The following is a 19,879-nucleotide window of genomic DNA, read 5'->3' on the forward strand; positions in this document are numbered from 1 at the left end:
GGCTGGGAGGACATTAATTAGACTTGATTTGGCAGCTGAGCTGGTGCTCACTTCCCACACACATCACTTTCTGACACTGACAGGTCTTCTACAAGGGGGCTGCTCAAAGAGTGTCATAAAACTCCAGCATTAGGATAATCTTACATTGTACAATGAAATGGGAATGGAAGGTGTTTTACAGGAGTACATGACAATAAACACTGGCGTAGCTCTAATACATCGGTGGAGTACAAAAGTAGGTCAGCATGAAATGAAAGGGGGATCTGAACAATAACTTGTCTGCAATTACTCGTTGTTTTCATTCCAGTGCGCACCAAAGGCCTCAACAGGACTGAGGCCCCTCGTTCAAAGTCAGTACAAACACGCATTTAAACAAAGTAAAATCAAACAAACCAAAGCAGTGCCCTGCAGGACTTGGACTGTAAATAACAGGCATGGCAGCGCTGAGGTAGGGAATGCATCACAGCAGCAGAGGCTGCTGTACAAGGCTTTCTAGTTACTCAAGGCAAAGTAGGACTCAAATTTGGTGTGCTCCACATAGTGCAGAGCTTTAATCTTAATTGCTTATTTCACAACTTCCTCCTAATCAAATCCTTTACTTAAGAATACACATTGCTGCAGAGCATCACTTCACTCCCCACAGTGATATTTTTATTGTTTCTTTATGAAACAATATGTGAAATTGGCCCATAAAACACAGCTTTTGGTAGGAGGGAAATGCTGCTGTTAGACTCTTCTGGCATTAAAGCAGAACTGGCTCAGTACTAGTAAGAGCAGCAAGTCTGGTGAGGAAGATATGAATGGTACTCACAACTGCAAAGCAGCACGGCTTTACTACTACAAAGAGGCATGTAGTCCATTCTTCACTGGCATTAACAGCACTGCCATTTGTCCTTTTACATCACAGTTTTTGAGCTATTTAAAAATATTTTTGTCTTTAAATTATAATAAATTTCCTTAATGGTGGAGTGCAGAGATATTGTTCAAGTATCTCTAACACAAGGGGAAATCCAAGAGGCTTGAAAATGGAAGCTGCTCCGAGGTCTCCCCTTAAGGAGCCTTCTCTTCTCCAGGCTGAACCAGCCCAGCTCTCTCAGCCTGTCAAGAGAAGCTTCTGAATTTACAAAATCATTTAGTAGTGCTTTGTAAAACACTCCTTTAAAAATACTTCTGTCATTTATTCTGAAAGAAAACTGCCATATAAAGGTTATTTTCAATTCTTCTCTGTCAGGATTCAAGAGCATAAACACTGAAGAAAGATTTCCATACCAAAAAATCAGTTTGTTTATGTCTCGATCATCATCTCTCTCTGTTGGAAAGCCTGACCTCATTTTCCATTGGCACAAGAAGGACTGAACATAGTCCCCTGTATCCTGACTAGCAGGCTGTAATGCATAGAGGGGACTCCAGCTTTCACATCTCCCCTGTGTATACAACCTGAATTCATTAATCAATTGGATAAGGTGTTAGGGGGAAAGAGGCAAAAGAGATGCCCCTGCTTAGGCAGGAATTCCTGGCTAGAAACAGGGAATATTTGGGAGAAAGGGCATGGGGCACTTTCTGGTGCTCAGATAGCTGGAACAAGGAACAGAAGAGACTGCTATGAGAAGCTAAGACAGACAATGATAGTTTAAAATACCACCAAAATATTAATAATACCTAAAAAAACCCTCAAAGTCATTTGTCTTAAGAATATAACCCACATTCCCACAACTAACAAACAAGTTATGAAGGAATGGAAGGCACTAGTGACACTTTGGGGTTCAGAGGCAGCTTCTATATATGCTCCGTTACTCATCTTCCCCTCCAGACTTGCCTACAGACCAAGTCCCCCCTCCTGCTCTGCTGCTGCTGGACTGGAGCCATGCAGCAGGTTTTACCCCACCAGGAGCTGGCACAGCCCCAGGATGAGCCTAGCTGTATTTCCCTTTCATCATATTTACTAAGCCTGTGTTGAAGACAACCTAATTAAAAACTCTTCTCTTGCCTTTCCAGCAGTGGGGTCCAGCTGCTGCGTTAATGATATTGCACAGCACAACTGCAGCCGTCTGCATGAGTAATTATTATCAGATATAGATGAAACAACCCTTTAAACACTTCCTATGGTCCCTCCTTCCACGCAAACACGCTCTCTGTCACCAGCCCCATGCAGAAGACAGAGCCATGTAGCTGGTGAACCAGAAACCCAGCTGGACATCCCTGCCTCTCCCTGTGTGTGCCAGGCTCTCCAGTTGCCCATATTCCTAACTCTTCTTTTATTAAACCCTATTTATTTAGCTGTATGGTATCAATGAGGAACTTTACTCCCACTACCCATAACCACAAGGAGGGGACTTATTCTCTCTGTGTGCAGCCACACATATAACCTATGAGGTAAATAAACTACAAGATAACTGCCACTCGAGCAGCTTATCAAGCAGAAACTGCTTAATTCTTTCCTTGAAGAAGCATGCAAACACCTAAGCTATAGTGTTAGTACCAGTCATTTCTTCCCAATATTTCCCAAATGAATGCTTTGTGTTGCACTCCTACAGCTGAATTTCTTCTGTATTACTTGACTTCTTTCCCTCAAGTCACCCTGTTGTATAACTGCATTTTGCAACGCTGAACATAGCTCAGTTTGTGGCAATTGGCCTCCCATGGACATACCTTATTTCCAAGTGAAATGTTTTCATCTCTGCCACGCAGTGGCCTTCAGTATAGCTCACATCAGCTAAGAACAGATATATTCAGTTCCCTACCTTTGTCCAGAAATAGGTCAAAGAAAGGAGGGGAGATATGGGATATAGGGAGACAAGAGGTACGTGTGCCAGGGAAGCACATGTGTAATCAAGGGTTTAAGGATAATCTATTGCAGTAATTAAAACCACACTCCAGTCCTGTTTAGCATATGCGCTCTTTTGTTCTCTTAGCGCTTATTTTGTGATCATTAGATTGCAAAAGATTAGGAAAGGGAAAGAAGATGGAGAATGAGAAATGCTGACGCAATGAAGAGGGAACTGCAGCAGCAAGAAGGAAGTGTCAGGATGTCTCAGTATTTAATGCCTGTTTGTGGAGCCAGCTTGTTGAAGATCTTTCCAGCTTCTTATAAACTTGTCTCATAAATCATGCTCTTAAAATGGGTTCCTCAATGCATAACTCCCAGAGATGCTTTAGGTGGCTCAAGACACTTGCAACGCTTGTTTGTCCTGAAGGTTTCAATCAAAGCTGGACAGCCTTTATAACACACACACACCAGCCCTGGACATTGCTCAGCTGCTTCTGGAGTGGAAATGGAAGCGTTAAAACGCGACCTGGCAGCGCTGTACAACTTCCCAAATGAAACACAAGCAAGCTTCAGTCTGCTGGGAGGAAAATTACCTTTATAGGATTTAGCCAGGTGGTCATTGACTTTCGGATAGGAAAGAAGACAGCACAATGGGGAACTCGATGTTAAACTGCTGAGCTGTCATCTGACAGCCCAAACAAAACTGGTTTGGGCTAAGGGAGTGCTTTCTACTCCCTCATATTCCATTACTCAATTTGGAGAACAAAGAATACTTTTTTGGGGAAAGGATTTCTTTGGGTTTTTAAACATGATATTCACATTTGAAAGGTCATTTTCCCAGTGTGTACCAATTTTATGTACGTATATTATATGCATATTCACACATACTCCCACGTTCCTCCTATAAATCTAATATCAATATTTCTATCATTCTAATGGGCTTTTTGTTCATCTTCTGCTTCAGGTGACAATGCATTTGAAAATAACATTATTAACTGTGCTAGTTAACAGTGCTCACCCAGATACCTCCATCTGTAGCTCATATCTCTTTTTTTCTACTCATCTGACTCTGTAAAGATCCTATGGACTGAAGTGTGATTCAAAAGGAAGAAACATTTTTCTACAAAGTGCCCTTTTTCTTTAATACCTGTCAAATGGAGAGATTCTTTATCCCAGGAGGTGACAGGGTTGTTCCTCACAGCATGGATAATGCCCAGCATACACTACCTAATCCTCTAGAAGATATTTTATCAGCATCAGTCCTTTGCCTGTGCTCCCACAAACACCTCCCTGCACCTTCGCCCACCTCAGTAACCTGTCCCATACACTACACGCTCCTTACCTGTGTCTTCCAAGGGCAGCTGGGGCTTGAGTTCTTGTTCTGCTATGTCAGCTACAACTGCTGCTGCTTCAGGGGGTGGCTGTGGAGGTGACGGTGGTGCCTTTACCGGTGTAGTGGACTCCGGGGTCTCAAATGCTTCTTCAGAGTCCGAGCTCCTGGGGAAAGGCAAATGAGAGACTCATGAGCAGGGTGAAGATGAATGTTCATCACACTTACAAATGCAGGGCTGTCCAGCGGATGGCACAGACCTCAGCTATCAGGCTAGTTCTGCATTTCCCAAAGGAGATTTCACGTTGCAGTATGGCTTCCAGAGCAGAGTATCATGGCTATCACCTTCCTCATATACCAGTATTTATGTCGTGTTGCAAAAGGGAACACACACTTGGAAATAAATCTGTTCTGCAAGCCTGATTTCCAGTGTGAAGGTGGCTCAACCACACAGACACCACCACCAACTGCCCTGTGGTACTGTCCACAACTTCCCCTGGCACAAAAAGAAGAGAATATCACAGGTTCATCAAAACCCCCATCCAAAATAGCATCACATTTCTGTGTGTGCTCCTACAGGTGAGAAAGCAAACATGGAGATACCTGAGGTGCAGCAAATCCTTGTGCATTCTTCCCCATGGAAATACCGCATTCTATTTTTAGCAGTATTTTACCATAGCCCTTCTCAAACAGTAATTGTATGGCTTTGTTACACAAGGTGAGACAACCTGTAAAATGCACAGAGCCCTGGTATCATCAATAACCCTTTTGTAGCACTGTGTGCTCACAAAGGCACAAACCCCATAGGGACCGCAATAGGTTGGTGAAAACCCAGCAAGGAAACAGCAGCACAGAAAATGGAGCCATTCAAATGAAATACAAGGTTGAGAGGAAGCAACTATACAAAACGATGGGTAACCTAAACATTAAGTGAACACTGAAACCATACAAGGACAAAGCATTTACTCTTACTGAAGAGCAGTATTAGAAAATGTACTTCTACATCTGAAAGTCATAGAATCATAGAACACTTTGCATTGGAAGGGCCCTTAAATCTCATCCATCTCCAACCCCTGCCATGGCCAGGGACACCTTCCACTAGAGCAGCTTGCTCCAAGCCCCTGTGTCCAACCTGGCCTTGAACACTGCCAGGGATGGGGCAGCCACAGCTTCTCTGGGCACCCTGTGCCAGCGCCTCAGCACCCTCACACGGAAGAAAACTATTGACCTTATTTGTTCTTAAATGAAACTAAGACCAAATTTTAGCTTTTAAACATTTCTTCTTGAAGCCTATTTTTGGGAGCAAGCAGTGCAGTAACAATGGTATCATATTCAATATGAGCTGAACATATAGTGAGTATACATTCAATCAGTTTGTCAACTGGGTGCAGACTTTTACTACAGGTGTGTAACAGAGTGAATTGAACACGGCAGTGCCCCAAAGGACAGGACTGATTTGCTTATTTCCAGCAATTCTGTGCATGGCTGCAAGTCTCCACTGCCCCAGCACAAAGGGGACAAAATCTGCCATGAAATGAAAAGCCATTTCATCCCCCAGCAGCACTGTCTGAGCCATCCTGAATCAGGGACTCCTCTCCTTCTGTTCAAGTTAAAAGATAACTCTGAGCTGACAGACTCCGCTTGGTTTCCTGAAGCTCATGGTTATTTTAAGCAGCAGAAGCACAAGTACAGGGTTTGCATTTGATTACACTTGCCTAAATCGACCTTAGCACGAAGCAAGCTGGGGAAGAAAAGACCTTGGTGTCACCCCTGACAGCTTGAGGAGCACAGTGGACGTGATTCTTACTGCTGCCTCTGCAAACTCCCAGTGAGAGCTCCCACCTCTTCACACATCATCAGGGCACACACTGCAACCCAGCCCTGAGCCCTGTCTCATCACCTCTGCTCCTGTGCAAAGCAAAAGGATTCCTACCAGCAAATAGCTTTGGATGTTTGCTTTACTTGGGGATACTGGGGGCTTTTCTTCTCACCAAACGTATGACAAAGTACCTCCTGTATGAAGGGAGGCTAAAAAAGCTGCGGCTGTTCAGCCTGGAGAACAGAAGCTGCATGGAGATCTCAGAGAAGCTTCAATGCCTGAAGGGGGCTACAGGGATGCTGGAGAGGGACTCTTCATCAGGGACTGCACTGATAGGACAAGGGGTGATGGGCTCAAACTGAAACAGGGGGGATTTAAGTTGGACATAGGGCAGAAGCTCTTCCCTGTGAGGGTGCTGAGGCGCAGACACAGGGTGCCCAGAGAAGCTGTGGCTGCCCCATCCCTGGCAGTGCTCAAGGCCAGGTTGGACACAGGGGCTTGGAGCAAGCTGCTCTAGTGGAAGGTGTCCCTGCCCGTGGCAGGGGATGAGACTGGATGAGCTTTAAGGTCCCTTCCAACCCAGACCAGTCTGGGATTGTGTGATTCTATGTCACTGGAGGACCTGTTCAGAAACAGCGTGTCTGGCTTTCGATTACATCTGTTGCTGCAGCTCCTCAAAATACCATCTTTGTGTCATTGTTTCAACCATAACGTTCAGCAGGTCCCAGAACAATCAAATTGGAAGAAGCAGCCTGCAGCATTTTCAATTATATCCTTTCAAAGATGCACCGTGGTTGAAGCTCTATATATTTTAAGTTAGGAACAGCTACAAATAAAAAGCTTCTGTAAACAAAGCTGCACAGCAGGTATTCAACAAAATAATGCTTTCTCCTCCTTCCAGAGCTGGTTCAGGAAACGTCCAAGTTAGAGAATCAAAGAAAACCGGGGTTGTGTGATATTTTCCCAGTAAAGAAATGTTTCTTGTGTCATAAAAATAAACCTAGAAAGTTATCATCTAAACCAGCAAAACAAAAGGTAATTCATACCGCTCAGGCGTTCACATAAGGCGTCATTGTGCTATACTTAGTTAATGTTTTACTCTCTTCATTTTGAACTCAAAGTGTTGCTCTGTAATACTAAAACAATAATGTTTAGACTCCTTTGTTCCAACCTGCCTGTATATAGCAGAGGTTACTCACAGTAAATATCTAAATATATGAAATATAAAGGAAAGGGGGAAAAAAACTCTGTTTTCATGTCCTATTCCTATTTGCAACTGCTTTGTTAAACTGCCTTGATAGAGCAGTCCTCCTTTATGCAAAGGATGGAAAGACTGCACACGTTTATCTCCCTTTTAAACAAGCTACCTTTACTTGCTCTCTTTTTCAGTTGAGTTGGGCATAAGCATTTGAAGTAAAGAGAAATGTCTGTTCTTTTTTGCTCACTGTATGAGCTTCCCCTCTGGAGAACCTCCTGAGTCCATGCCCAGATTGCTGTGGTGCCTGAGCTCCAGCACACGGCTTCATTTGGCTAATATTTAATAATTCCCCAAAGACTCTGATTAAACACTCCTAATTTTCAGCAGCACCCCTCTATAAGCAGCACTGTAATCAAGTCAGGCCTGCCTTAACCATAACCCAAATGCTGCTGAATTTGTTAGGGGTAGCAACTGTGCTGGCAAAATATGGTATTTAACAAAGAAATAGAAAGGGAAGCTCAATAATAGACCAACATTGTCATAGCCTGGAATCTGGGAGAGAGCATAAAGCCTGGAAGCACGTACCAGGACTACGCTCCAAGGTTTATGTTACATATATCCTGGAAAAATCAGATCCTGTGTTCTGATTTCCTTAGTGAAAGCACCGATGGTCTCACTTGCGTAGGGTATTTTCTAAAGACTACTTCTAAGACTACTTTAAACTGCAAGAAAAGTTTTTCCCAGAACAACAGGATTTCCTGTGAAAAGGAAACTACATATTTGAGCCAGTTCTATTCATAATGTGTTTTCTCTGAGAAATACAGGGAATACACAGAACAAGAAAGTTGTAAAGTTCATGGGGCAAAACAGATTGCCAACTTGTGATACGCCGTGAGAATCAGCAGCAATTCAAAGCTACGCAAGGAGCAGCCACCACGGATCCAGCTGTTGATCCAGCAGTGGGCACATACTACAGATCCAGCTGTGGGCAGATGATAACAAGGGCTCTCACAAAAGGAAGAGCTCTTGTACCATCTACAGTATTATTCTGAAGCTCCAGCCAAGGATGCAGCAAGTTGAGACAGGAAAGGTGGGTTTTAGAGACTGAGAACTCATCTGATGGCCCCAGCTCATGATGTTGTGGAGGTGGGGATGCATGTGTGGAGTCTGAGTCTGTAGGACCAATCTGTGGGCCAGTGATGGAGTAAAAGCTACAGGAAGGAACACACGTTTATGCATCTCTTCAGCCAGCTTGGGGAATTAGCATGAGCCTGCCTTCATAAAGTGGCACATCTTTCTATTCTCCTCCCCACCACCCCACCCCAGCACAGATATTGGGCCCAAAGATGTTCAGTGTCTTCATAAGCAATCTTGATGATGGAATCATCCAGATCCCTTTATCCCCATCAGTGTTCAAGGTCAGGTTGGACAGGACTTTGAGCAACCTGGTCTAGTGTGAGGTGTCCCTGCCCATGGCAGGGGTGTTGGGAATAGATGACCTTAAGGTCCTTTCTAACCTAAACCATTCTGTGATTCTATCAAATGCAGCCTGATTAAGTTTGTGGACGATACCAAGCTGAGTGAGGAAGTGGATACTTTGGAAGGGAAAGCCACCCTGCAGGATGACTTGGATAGGGTGGAGGAGTGGGCTACCAAGAACCTTATGAAGTTCAACAAGTGCAAGCTCTTACACCTCGGTTAACACAGTCCTGGAGTGCAGCACAAGATGGGATCTACCTGGGGAGAGCAGCTCTGTGGGAAGGGACCTTGAAGTTCTGGTGGACACAAGCTCCACAGGAGTGAATAGTGTGCAGCTGTGGCAAAGAAAGTCAACAGGATGCTGGGGAACATCAACAAGGGCATCACCAGCAGAGAAAGATGTCATTATCCCATGTACTCAGTGCTTGTCAGGCCACAACTGGAATACTGTGTTCAGTTTTAGTCCCTGCTGTACAAAAAAGATGCAGAAAGGCTGGAAAGAGTCAAAGAAGGGCCACAAAGAGAATCAAAGGACTGGGAAGACGTATGTGGAAAGGCTGAGAGAGCTGGGTTTGTTCAGCCTAGAGCAAAGGCAGCTTAAAGGAGATGTTATCACTGCGTTCCAGTATTTAAAGGGTGGCTACACAGAAGATGGAGACTCCCTTTTCCAAGGACTCGCATGGAAAGCATGGTGATGGGCACAAGTTACTCCTGGGGAGATTCCTACTGGACACAGGAGGAAAATTTCTCACAGTGAGAACAATCAGCCATTGGAATAATCTCCTCCCCAAATAATGACCTCCCCAAAGCTGGACATTTTGAAGATGTGGGTGGTCAGAGTGCTGGGACATGCAGCCGGTCATGCTTTGCCTGAAAAGGTTAAACCAGATGATCCCTGCGGTCCCTTCCAACCTGGGATTCTAGGATCCTATGATCTGTATTCTTTGTTTTTTGTAAACAGGCACAAAAGTTATAGATTGTAGAAGCTACAAAATGATTAGTTGGTAGCAATAGAGTACAAAATATTCTTTCAGCCCATCTCTTTCACCTCCCTTCTCAAAAGACAGCCAGTAAACAGCAAATGTAACACACACAGATGGGGGTTGAGAAGCAAGGGAGAGCTGAGAAGCCAAGATCGATACCAGACCAATACAAATCTGGCACCACCGCATCAGCTTGTGGAGCAGGAGCACTCCCACTCTCAGCTGGACACTTTGAGGTCTTGTCCAGCCTGTTCAATAAATCTCCAGAAGAAATACAGACAGGAATCACTAGGGTTGACTTCTCTTCTTCACCTTGCAGAAGTACAGCCTCATAAGTTACACAGGCCTTTTTTGTAAGCCCCAGATGCTTATAATTTTATGTCCTGATTTCAGAGTGAAAAATTGCCCTTTGGTCACTGTAGCTGGAAGCACACAGTGGGCAAGAATGGGATTTCTTCATTCCACATCCACACTGCTTGCCCTCTTTAGCCACCGGAGTGAGGTCATTCCAGTTGTCACTTGGAAACCTGATTCATTAAGTAGTTTACAACAGAGCTGTGGCCTTCAGCAGCATCAGGAACCCTGCCATCTGTCTCAGGTTGTTCTGGTATTCACACTACAGCAGCGCAACCAGCGCGAGTGTGCACATCAGATTTACTTCACAGGAATGAGTCTTTAGACCTCATAGCAGCATTCCAGTATCTGAAGGGGGCTGGGGATGGACTCCTCATTAGGGACTGTAGTGATAGGACAAGGAGTAATGGGTTCAAACTTAAACAGGGGAAGTTTAGATTGAATATAAGGAGGAAATTCTTTCTGGTTAGGGTGGTGAGGCACTGGAATGGGTTGCCCAGGGAGGTTGTGAATGCTCCATCCCTGGCAGCGTTCAAGACCAGGTTGGACGAGGCCTTGGGTGCCATGGTTTAGTGTGAGGTGTCCCTGCCCATGGCAGGGGGGTTGGAACTGAATGAACTTAAGGTCCTTTCCAACCCTAACTATTCTATGATATATAAAATTAATGTAAGAGCAAGGCACTGAAACAAGGGCTGAGGTTCATCAGCATCACTTCCTATGGAGGGACACAGGGGAACAAACCTGGAAGTGGTATGTACCAAGGGACCTCGGCAGGATTTTGTGGAATTATTTCACTTACAGTCAGATCTATAGAGTTTTTATTTACATATAGCTTCAGAAGAACACCCAGAACATAGAATCACAGAACAGTTAGGGTTGGAAAGGACCTTAAGATCATCCAGTTCCAACCCCCTGCCACGGGCAGGGACATCCCATGCCTAGCTACTTCATGGAGCACTGACATATTGATGTGCAATATGGATAGTCTGGAGAGGAATGGGTATGTGGTATCATGAATTTTTCGGGCCAGGAGCTGGAACTGCATTATGGAGAAGAGCTTCCTGTGCTGGGAGTGGGGAATGGGCAATGGAGTCAAAAGAGCAGCTTTCCCCAAGGTGGGGTTGTGAAATCATGAGTAACAGCATAAAGAGCAGCTTAAGGGGAATTTACTTCATCAGAGCTAAGGTGAACACTGCTGTTCACCTGTATTTAAATTTGTATACATTCTTCCAAGCTTTGCACTTGGAAAGAATTGTGTTACATCTGTCTTATTAGTGGAATATGTCTCAGAGTAATTGAGGTCTCTCATACCTGCCACTGATGCCCAGGTAGCAATCCATAAGCTCATCCTTCTCACTGGTACTAAGAAACTCTACCCACTAATTAGAATCCCAGAATCCCAGCCTGGTTTGTATTGGAAGGGACCTTAAAGCTCATCCAGTTACAACCCCTGCCACAGGCAGGGACCCCTTCCACTAGAGCAGCTTGCTCCAAGCCGCTGTGTCCAGCCTGGCCTTGAGCACTGCCAGGGATGGGGCAGCCACAGCTTCTCTGGGCACCCTGTGCCAGCGCCTCAGCACCCTCACAGGGAAGAGCTTCTGCCTAAGAGCTCAGCTCAGTCTCCCCTCTGGCAGGTTCAAGCCATTCCCCTTGGCCTGTCCCTACAGGCCCTTGTCCCAAGCACCTCTCCAGGTTTCCTGCAGCCCCTTTAGGCACTGGAGCTGCTCTAAGGTCTCCCCTTCAGGAGCCTTCTCTTCTCCAGGCTGCCCCAGCCCAGCTCTCTCAGCCTGGCTCCAGAGCAGAGCTGCTCCAGCCCTCGCACCATCTCCATGGCCCTATGGCCATAAAATATCCACTAAATGGATATTTTGTCTTCCTTTCCACCTCATCTTCAGCACAAGGGAAAAGGGCTGCCCAAGCACATCCATCACCTCTCACCATCATCATGGCCACATAAAACCACACTCGAGTTATCCGCAGATGTGTTTCCCTGGGCCTTAAGAGCCCAATGACAAATAAGGGCACATGAGGCATCTGCTCCCAGGAGGCCACCACACAATGCTCAGTTCCCATAATGAGATTTCAGTGCATCAGAGGTACAAGCAGGGCTCTGAGGCAAACACGGATTCCAAAGCCATGCTTTGGAAAGACCCAAATGAGCAAACACTGCTCTGTTGGTACATAAGCACCACCTATGGCAACACCTAAAGGTGACGCACAGATTCCATCAACCTGGCCCTCCAAAGCATCTGTAGCTGTTGTATCGTAAAGGTAAGGTATAAATTTCACATGAGCATGTACTGAACAAGTTATCATATACAGTAAGATGAATCTAAATCAGGGAGGAACAAATCCAAGCCTCTTAAAACGTTCAATTTAGTACTGAAGATGAATTATGATTTTCATTCTTGTAAATCCCATGGGGAGATGAGCTGGAAACAAAAAGGAGGAACAAGTTCTGTAGTCGCACCTCCATCGATCCTTTTCAGAGCCGATCCTCATAAAACCTGCATGAATAATTCAGGTCTGGTTTACTGATGAGATCAGAACCAAGGACGCAGGACATCCTTCCATTACTTCTGAGGTCAATCTGGTTTGCGTGTTACTTAAGCAGGCACATAAACTGCCCCGGGAAGAGCCACACTGGCTGATAGATTTTAATAGACACTCGGTACCATTACAGTTTCTAAAGACAGAGAAGCAAGGCACTCAGAAATGCACATTAATTTCAGTCTAAGCTCTTTCACTGTACACAGTCTGATATAACCTTTTCAGATATCCTAGTGCTATTTTCAATGGTTAAACTGATTTTTCCATATAGTTCTTTAAAAACCCAAAACCAAATAAACAACAACAAAGAGAACACCGAGGCAGGATGTTTCAGCAATACATCTCTCCTGATGAAGATCAATCCTACTCTCAACTCTGCCACTCATCTGCTGCACATACATACTCTTGGTCTGTTCAGTTCTGTCTTACTCACTCAGCCTGGGATCTCTTAATGGCATGAATGGCCTCTTGCTATGGATGTGTGTAGACTCCAGAGTAGGGGAAAAATACTGCTCAGCACATATTACATTTGAGGGTTTTCTCCTTCGTTTATATAAAATTTAATAACTGACAACCTCATAATTCATCTTGTGGCAACACTCACATTGCAGGTGCACAGTACGGTAATACACAGATAAAACCAATCTTTCCTCCTTTCTCCCCCCCTTATTTCTCCCGACTCTTACAAATACAGCTCTGGATCATAACTCAGAATCAGCAATACAGCCTGAATGGTAACTCCTTTCCTGTAGACCCCATTACCCGTTCAGGCCAGCAGCCATTAGCTGACCCAAGGGCCGACTCACAAGTACCACGGATATTCTATAACTACAAGAAAAGGTCATATTTTCATCCCAGCACTAGGTTAGGATCATTTCAAAGATGTGTCTGCTTTGCATGCTATCGTTTTTCTACAGTATTTGCCTACTCAGTGACTTCCACCTAACATGACATCCCACAGTAATTAGCTTCTTTTAACATGGTTGTTACTCGTGTCATTGCTCACCTACATGGCTTGAATATAAAACATCCCTACAGATGTTTTATATTCAATTTTACAGACTTAAAGTCTTAATATTAAACCTGTACAGTGACATACAGAAAGCAGGGATGCGATGGTAGATTCATCAGGTTATTTTGGGTATTAAATATTAATATTTGGTGACTGAATTAGCCTACCTATCACACCCAGCATCCAAGCATCTGCTAAATGTATGGTATTAAAAACCAACAAAAATACAGTGAGAGGCATAACCCTCACAATCAGTACTGCCCCTCTCTAACAAAATACACCACTGAAACGACAAAACTTCTCCACAGAATCCAACAGTACAGAAAACATTTTGCCCAGCATAGAGCAAAGGCAGTAACCTCAGCCCAGCCTATCAAAGCTCAAGGGTAATGACTTCTCAAGGACCACTGAAAGCCATCTGCCTTGCGCCTGTCCTCCCATAGGGAGTGTTCTCAGTGCTGGATCTGATGCTTACATTTAGTCAAGAGCCAGGGGAGGTACAAACGTGTCACTTACATGTTACCAGACTCCATTAACAAGACAGTGCCTTTAGGGACGTATTTCTGACCATTAACTATTAATGGACTTCTCTCGCACTGTTGTATGTGTGTGGAGTGACAAGATCATCTACCCTGTAATTACATAAACTCACAAAACTGCTGTACTGTAAGGAGACAAACCACAGAAGAGGTCACAGGAAGAGGATGCGGAGATAGAAACAGATCACCAACCCTGTCTTCAGCTCACAGCCTAACCCAGCTGTCCCACTGGAGCATTACTACCGATTTGCACCACAAGATGAGAATCAAGCCTTGTAGATAGAATAAAATCATGTTTGGTAGCCCCAAGGTGGCCACAGAGTGACTACCAGAGTGTAACCAGACTGCACTGGTCTCTGAGGTCTGGTCCAGTTAAATGCTAAATGCTCCAGACTACATCAAAAGTCAGTGGGAATTCACAGTTTTGTAGTGCTGAGTCTGTACTAAGCAAGTCCATCACCTTACGGGGGAATACTTTTGCCTGCTATGAGATTGGTACAGCAATGTACAGAACATGTATCCTATGTGTACCAGAAAAGGCAATTACACCTTGTGCTGCTCACCTGCACTGCAACACCAGGCCCATGCATTATAGATTTCTGACTTGGAAAGTCTGATCATCAAAACAAACCCACAGTTTCATCACAGGATTGTTTCAGGTTAAACTGAAATGATGGAGAATAATTTTAGTCTTTCTTTAGAACATTCACCATTGTTGGCCTATAGAATTCTCCATTTTTACTTGAAAACTGGAGATGGCTCAATGAAAAAATACATACAACTCCAGCTTCTTTAATCCCAACAATTTAAAACCATTGTATGGACTAAGTTAATTTCCCAGGTACCTTCATTCTTTACCCTGTTATCTTTCTGATGCATTAAAGCCCTAATAAATATGGTATTGCAGGGCAGAAAAACAGATAGCAATTTAAGAACACATCCAATCAAAGATGGGAGGTTTAAATAGGAAGTGTGTTTTCTATTCATGGGTTTCCGAGGCAAAAGCAATATTCCACAGATTCACCACAGTTTGTTCCTCAGCAGAGGCATTCCCAAGATAAGAGCAGGATGAATGTCACATGCTCATTTGATGGCCTGAGCTACGATGCAGCAGAGAAGCATCTTTTGCAGTTCTCACTTAAGAATAAAGCTTTTATCAACTAAAACCCATTCCACCGAAACAACAAAGAGCTACTTTAGTGCAATGCAATTACAGAAGAATTCACATTGACATTGATGTGTGCAGAAAGCAGGGCAGGCACTCCTCTCCAGAGAAGGAATTTAATATTATTTCAGCATAAATAGTCCTACAAGACCCATGGAAAACATGGCTCCCTGGGAAAATAATTGCTGCCACATTGAAGGTGACACTTCCTAGTCCACAAGTGATGTGTCATGACAGGCACGATGTTTAATATAGAGACACAAGGGAGGAAGATCATTCTGCATCATGTGCAGAAGCATCCAGAGCCCTTCTCCTGCTTTGTGCAGCTTTCTGCTTCTCCTCCATGCTGTGAGCCCAAGGGTGCAACATCCTCTGCTGCCCCAGCACATCTGAGACAGTCCAGCTGAAGGGTTGATGATTTACACCAGTGTAAATGTGGTGTGACTGGGGGAATATGGCTCAGTTAGTGCTGCTGTTCACTGCTCTTCAAAAGCATTCAACCTTCAACATCAAGCCCATGGAGAACTTAGTGTCTGAGCCGAGATACAGGAATCCTTCTTTACATAGGTGAGGTAACAGAAATAAAACACTCTGGCTCCCCTTCTTACATCATAATGTGGGACTTGAACAATGGAAAATACCACCTCGCATGTTATCCAAACCACACGGATCTGTTTAGAAATGTGTCTCCCAGAATGGATTGCAAAAAGCAATTTGTGAATCCCCAAAACATTAATCACTTCCTCTAAAAAGGCCAATTTTTCCTCACAGGATGGTTATATTTAGAGAACAGGATTAGAACTGCAAGCGGAGAAGAATTAAAACAGCCTGATCATCTTAAACATAACGTTGATTTTTGGGTTGCAGCCTATTGTATTCCAAGTAATCTTCCTACCATAACTGATATGGGAAGAAGGAATTATTTTTTTCCTGCTTTTTCTGCTTGTTTATTCAGCGATTTTGAAAGCATTTTGTGCAGAAGCCAAATTCACACTCCCCCAACAAAAGCCATTTCCTGCTTTCACACAGCAACCAGAAAGAAATGTCTTGAGCTGTGGGAAACCACATCTGAAGGGAAAAGAGGCTGCGGGATATAACATGCCATACTTACAGCAGCACTTCAAACTACTTAAATCATTTTTTTAACTGGTTAGCAAGAAGTTCCCCACATTGCTTTAAATCACGTTCAGTTTTTCTTCTCTAGTGCTTTTCCTGGGTGTGGTTTTCAACACTACTGATAAAAATGAATAATGAAACAAACCCCCATCCTTTCTGGCCTGCCTGCTCTTGCCTTTTACTGGCTTCAGCCTCCATAATGACAACATCGATGTTACAGAAACAGGGCTCAGCACGGAAGATCTTTTTAATCCCTTCTGCTCTTTCCAGGCAGATGCTTTGTTCTCAGAGGACCAACAAGAAAACACCACTTAATTAAAGGCACTCATCTTCAGACACCACAATAGCAAATACATTAATGTGTCCCTAAGTCACCAGAGGCTGCTGCATATTTGAACACAAAATCTCTGAGGGAATGAGAAGGAACAGTAAGGATGCAGGATACCCCAATATCCAAGGCAGAAAAGACCACAAATTGGAGCAGGTTGCCCAGAGAAGCTGTTGCTGCCCCATCCCTGGCAGTGTTCAAGGCCAGGTTGGACACAGGGGCTTGGAGCAAGCTGCTCCAGTGGAAGGTGTCCTTGCCCGTGGCAGGGGTTGGAACTGGATGAGCTTTAAGGGCCCTTCCAACACAAGCCAGTATGGGGTTCTATGATTCAATGATAAATATAGCTATAACCAGTTAATACATAATAATCCCAGTCAGTACCACACTGTTCACCTTAGTAGGTTAGGGACTGGCATTTGAATCAGTAGTCAATGTGCAGTATTTAATACCCATGGCAAATACCTTTCCTCTGCCATTAGTACCAAGCTCTGAAGTTTTAATCCAGGAAGCAAAATCCTGTTAACTGTCTCCTCAGAAAGCATCCAGGGGCCTGTGCTCACTGCTTTATAGCATCCTGCAATGGCTTCAAGGGGAAACAATCAATAATTCATTGGGAGCCAGAGCCATAGGTTTGAAATTGCTTTGTTTGTTAGAACAACATTTTAAATGCAACAAGGCTTTCCAGAGCCACATCTCTGCCCTGTCACACTGCTCAAAAGCAAGACCAGGGAACAAAACAGCAGCTATGAAGTGCAAAGATGAGTATATGACACCTGTAATGCCTGAGAGACAGGCTTATCTTGAGAGGCACGGAGATATGTGAATATAGTGAGATGTGGCAATCAGAATGTGTTCTTGTAATGCTTGTGGTCCTTCCTTTCAGCAAAGAGATAAGGATTACATGGAGGGTGGAAAAGGGAGGCAGGGAGTCCCTTTGCAAAAAGGGGAAGAATGGAGAAAAGAGTCCCCCTGTCCCCAACCTGACCCACATTCTGCATATTTTACCCTGCATGTGAAGACCCTCACTAAGCTTTAGTCCTCTCCTTCAACACGTGAAGCAGCTGCATGGATAGAAACACAGCCAGGAAGCAATAGGAGCAAAGGACAAAACAAATCGCAGTCTCTTAACAACAATAACAACATAAACCTCCTACAGGGCTATGATAATTCATCTGCTGACCGAGGGGTGGGCATGAGCCTTCTGCTGTAGCTCTGGGAGGTTTCTCCTTGACTTCAGCAGAGCTGCAGCTTCCCCTCTCCCAAGGGCACGCTTGGTGCTGCTCCAGCTCCCAGCGCAACCAAAGCATCCCCTTGGGTAGGTGCTTTGTGAACATTGAGCCCCGGGAAGTGCTGACACAGCACAAGAGCGTGTTGGACAAAGCAACCCCTGCTGTGCAGTGGCACCTCACCAGCTGGCACCCAGCTGGACTGCCACAGCTCAGCTAGGTGAGGAACCACGAGCTAAACCTTCCCTTCCCTGCGCTGGAAGGAGACAGGAGCGCACTTGGGAAGTTAAACAAAGGGGATCAAATTCCTTGCTCATCCTCCCTCTCATTTAGCAGCCAAACTCTTTTCCTAGCACAACCCAGGACTCGTTTCTAATGAGAGCAATGAACTGTCATTAACAAGACCAATAAACGCAGGTTTCTACACTGATGGAAATCAAAACTCAAAAGCAGGAGCTTCCGTGATTCTGACTACTGCTAGGTTTCAGATGCAATCTGGTCCATTTTTAGCCCTAGAAACAAGCTTCTTTTGTTTAGGAACACTCTATCTCATAAATTTAAACATCATTCTAACGATTCTGTTTAATCAAAATCAAATAAACTCGAAATGGAAAGCCCCAGATTTTCCCAAAGTTTGCTTTTCATCCCAACAGAGCCAACAGCCCCAGGGTCTTCCTCCAGAATGCAAGAGGCTTCCCAAGCACCCATTCATCTCCTTGGTCAGTCCTCATAGCAGAGGAAGAGGAGCTGTAGCAAACAGCACTGTGGGGCGCAAGAAACAAAATCAAGAGAGCTCTACAATGACCCTGAGCTCTGTCTCAGAGGTATCTATGGTTGTTTAAACCAATATTAAGCACACATGCTATGTGTTTAGACAGTCTACGTTGCAAACTCTGCTTTGGTTTCTACAGCTATGGAGGGATCTTACTATCTTGTCTCGTATCACCACCAATGAAGGCTCTCAGGCCAAAACATGCCCTAAAAGAAACTCAGACTCTGGTGGGAAAAGGAAACTAATTCAATTCTTCCCCATTAAGCTGGCTCTCTGGTGATAATGGAAGTACAAAACATGAGACCCAGTGTCTGCTACTAAATCCAGGTGGCCATTTCTGCACATTTAATGATCCGAAGGGAAATTACACCTTTTTTCTTAGTTTTTCCATAGTAAAAAATACATTTCTTTGTTTCTTGCAGCAAACACACCCATCTTCTCAAAGAAAATGCAAACTGCATTGAAATTGTAGCTATAATTAAAACTCTGCCTTTTGCCACTGAAAAGCCTGCTTACTTGGGCTAAATACGAAGTTTGTTACATAGCTAAATCCTTACAAAGCAGCAGAGATGGGCAAGGAAATAGTATCTAAGACACCAGCAAACACAAAAACTCTACAGGTGTAAGGTCTTAACACAGAGGAAATGAGCTTGTAACAGACAGAACCACTTCCTATGCCCTATAATCATGTTAGAGAAACATTAAAAGCACCCAGACTATTACCTCTTGGAACACACAGGACTGAAAAGCACCTTTGATTTCAGTTTAACAAGCGGTTACTTGGACTGCTGGGTCAAGCATGACAAAAGCAGAAGCAGGCAGTGAAACAGTTCTGACTGGAAGTGACAGCCACAATGCATGTGCAGGAGTGCCTCTTCATTCATGGTTTTACTACCCCACATCAGTTTGTATTTTTCAATTTGCCCATATGTCATAACATGTAATAGATGGCAGAAGCTCTGTTATGCAAGGCACACTGTTGAGTAGAGAGAGCTTTACAGCATACATGGATTTGCCGGATGTGTGGCTTGCCTTGCTGATAGAAGAGCAAGTGATTCTAGGGTCTTCTTATTTCATTTTCAAGTCTAAACGTGACCTGCCTACTTACAGTGGCAGATATTGCAGCTGATGTAATAACCCCTCATATCAAAGGAAGCGCTGTCATTGACTTCAGAGATGAGATCCTCTGGAATCAAATAAGGGAGGCTGGAATAAAAGGCAGGGGAGCTTGACAGAAGAAT

At 44.2% G+C, this 19,879-nt stretch overlaps 2 protein-coding genes across 9 annotated transcripts in view; both read right to left on the reverse strand.

Moving 5' to 3' along the window:
- The window catches only part of LOC133218118 (uncharacterized), a 161,204-nt gene that overhangs the window by 94,905 nt on the left and 46,420 nt on the right, over positions 1-19,879 (reverse strand). The window lies entirely within an intron of this gene.
- TACC2 (transforming acidic coiled-coil containing protein 2) overlaps positions 1-19,879 on the reverse strand; it is a 102,856-nt gene that overhangs the window by 38,962 nt on the left and 44,015 nt on the right. For all 8 annotated transcript variants that reach the window (XM_061364149.1, XM_061364152.1, XM_061364153.1 and 5 more), the window contains one exon: positions 4,110-4,264. In XM_061364149.1, coding sequence (XP_061220133.1) covers positions 4,110-4,264 — 155 coding nt within the window. The remainder of the gene's footprint in view (positions 1-4,109; positions 4,265-19,879) is intronic.

This window comes from Neopsephotus bourkii, unplaced genomic scaffold (assembly GCF_033783945.1).
Source record: "Neopsephotus bourkii isolate Nb327-2 ecotype Australia unplaced genomic scaffold, CSIRO-AGI_Nbou_v1 NB_1189, whole genome shotgun sequence".
In the NCBI taxonomy this organism is placed as follows: Eukaryota; Metazoa; Chordata; class Aves; order Psittaciformes; family Psittacidae; genus Neopsephotus; species Neopsephotus bourkii.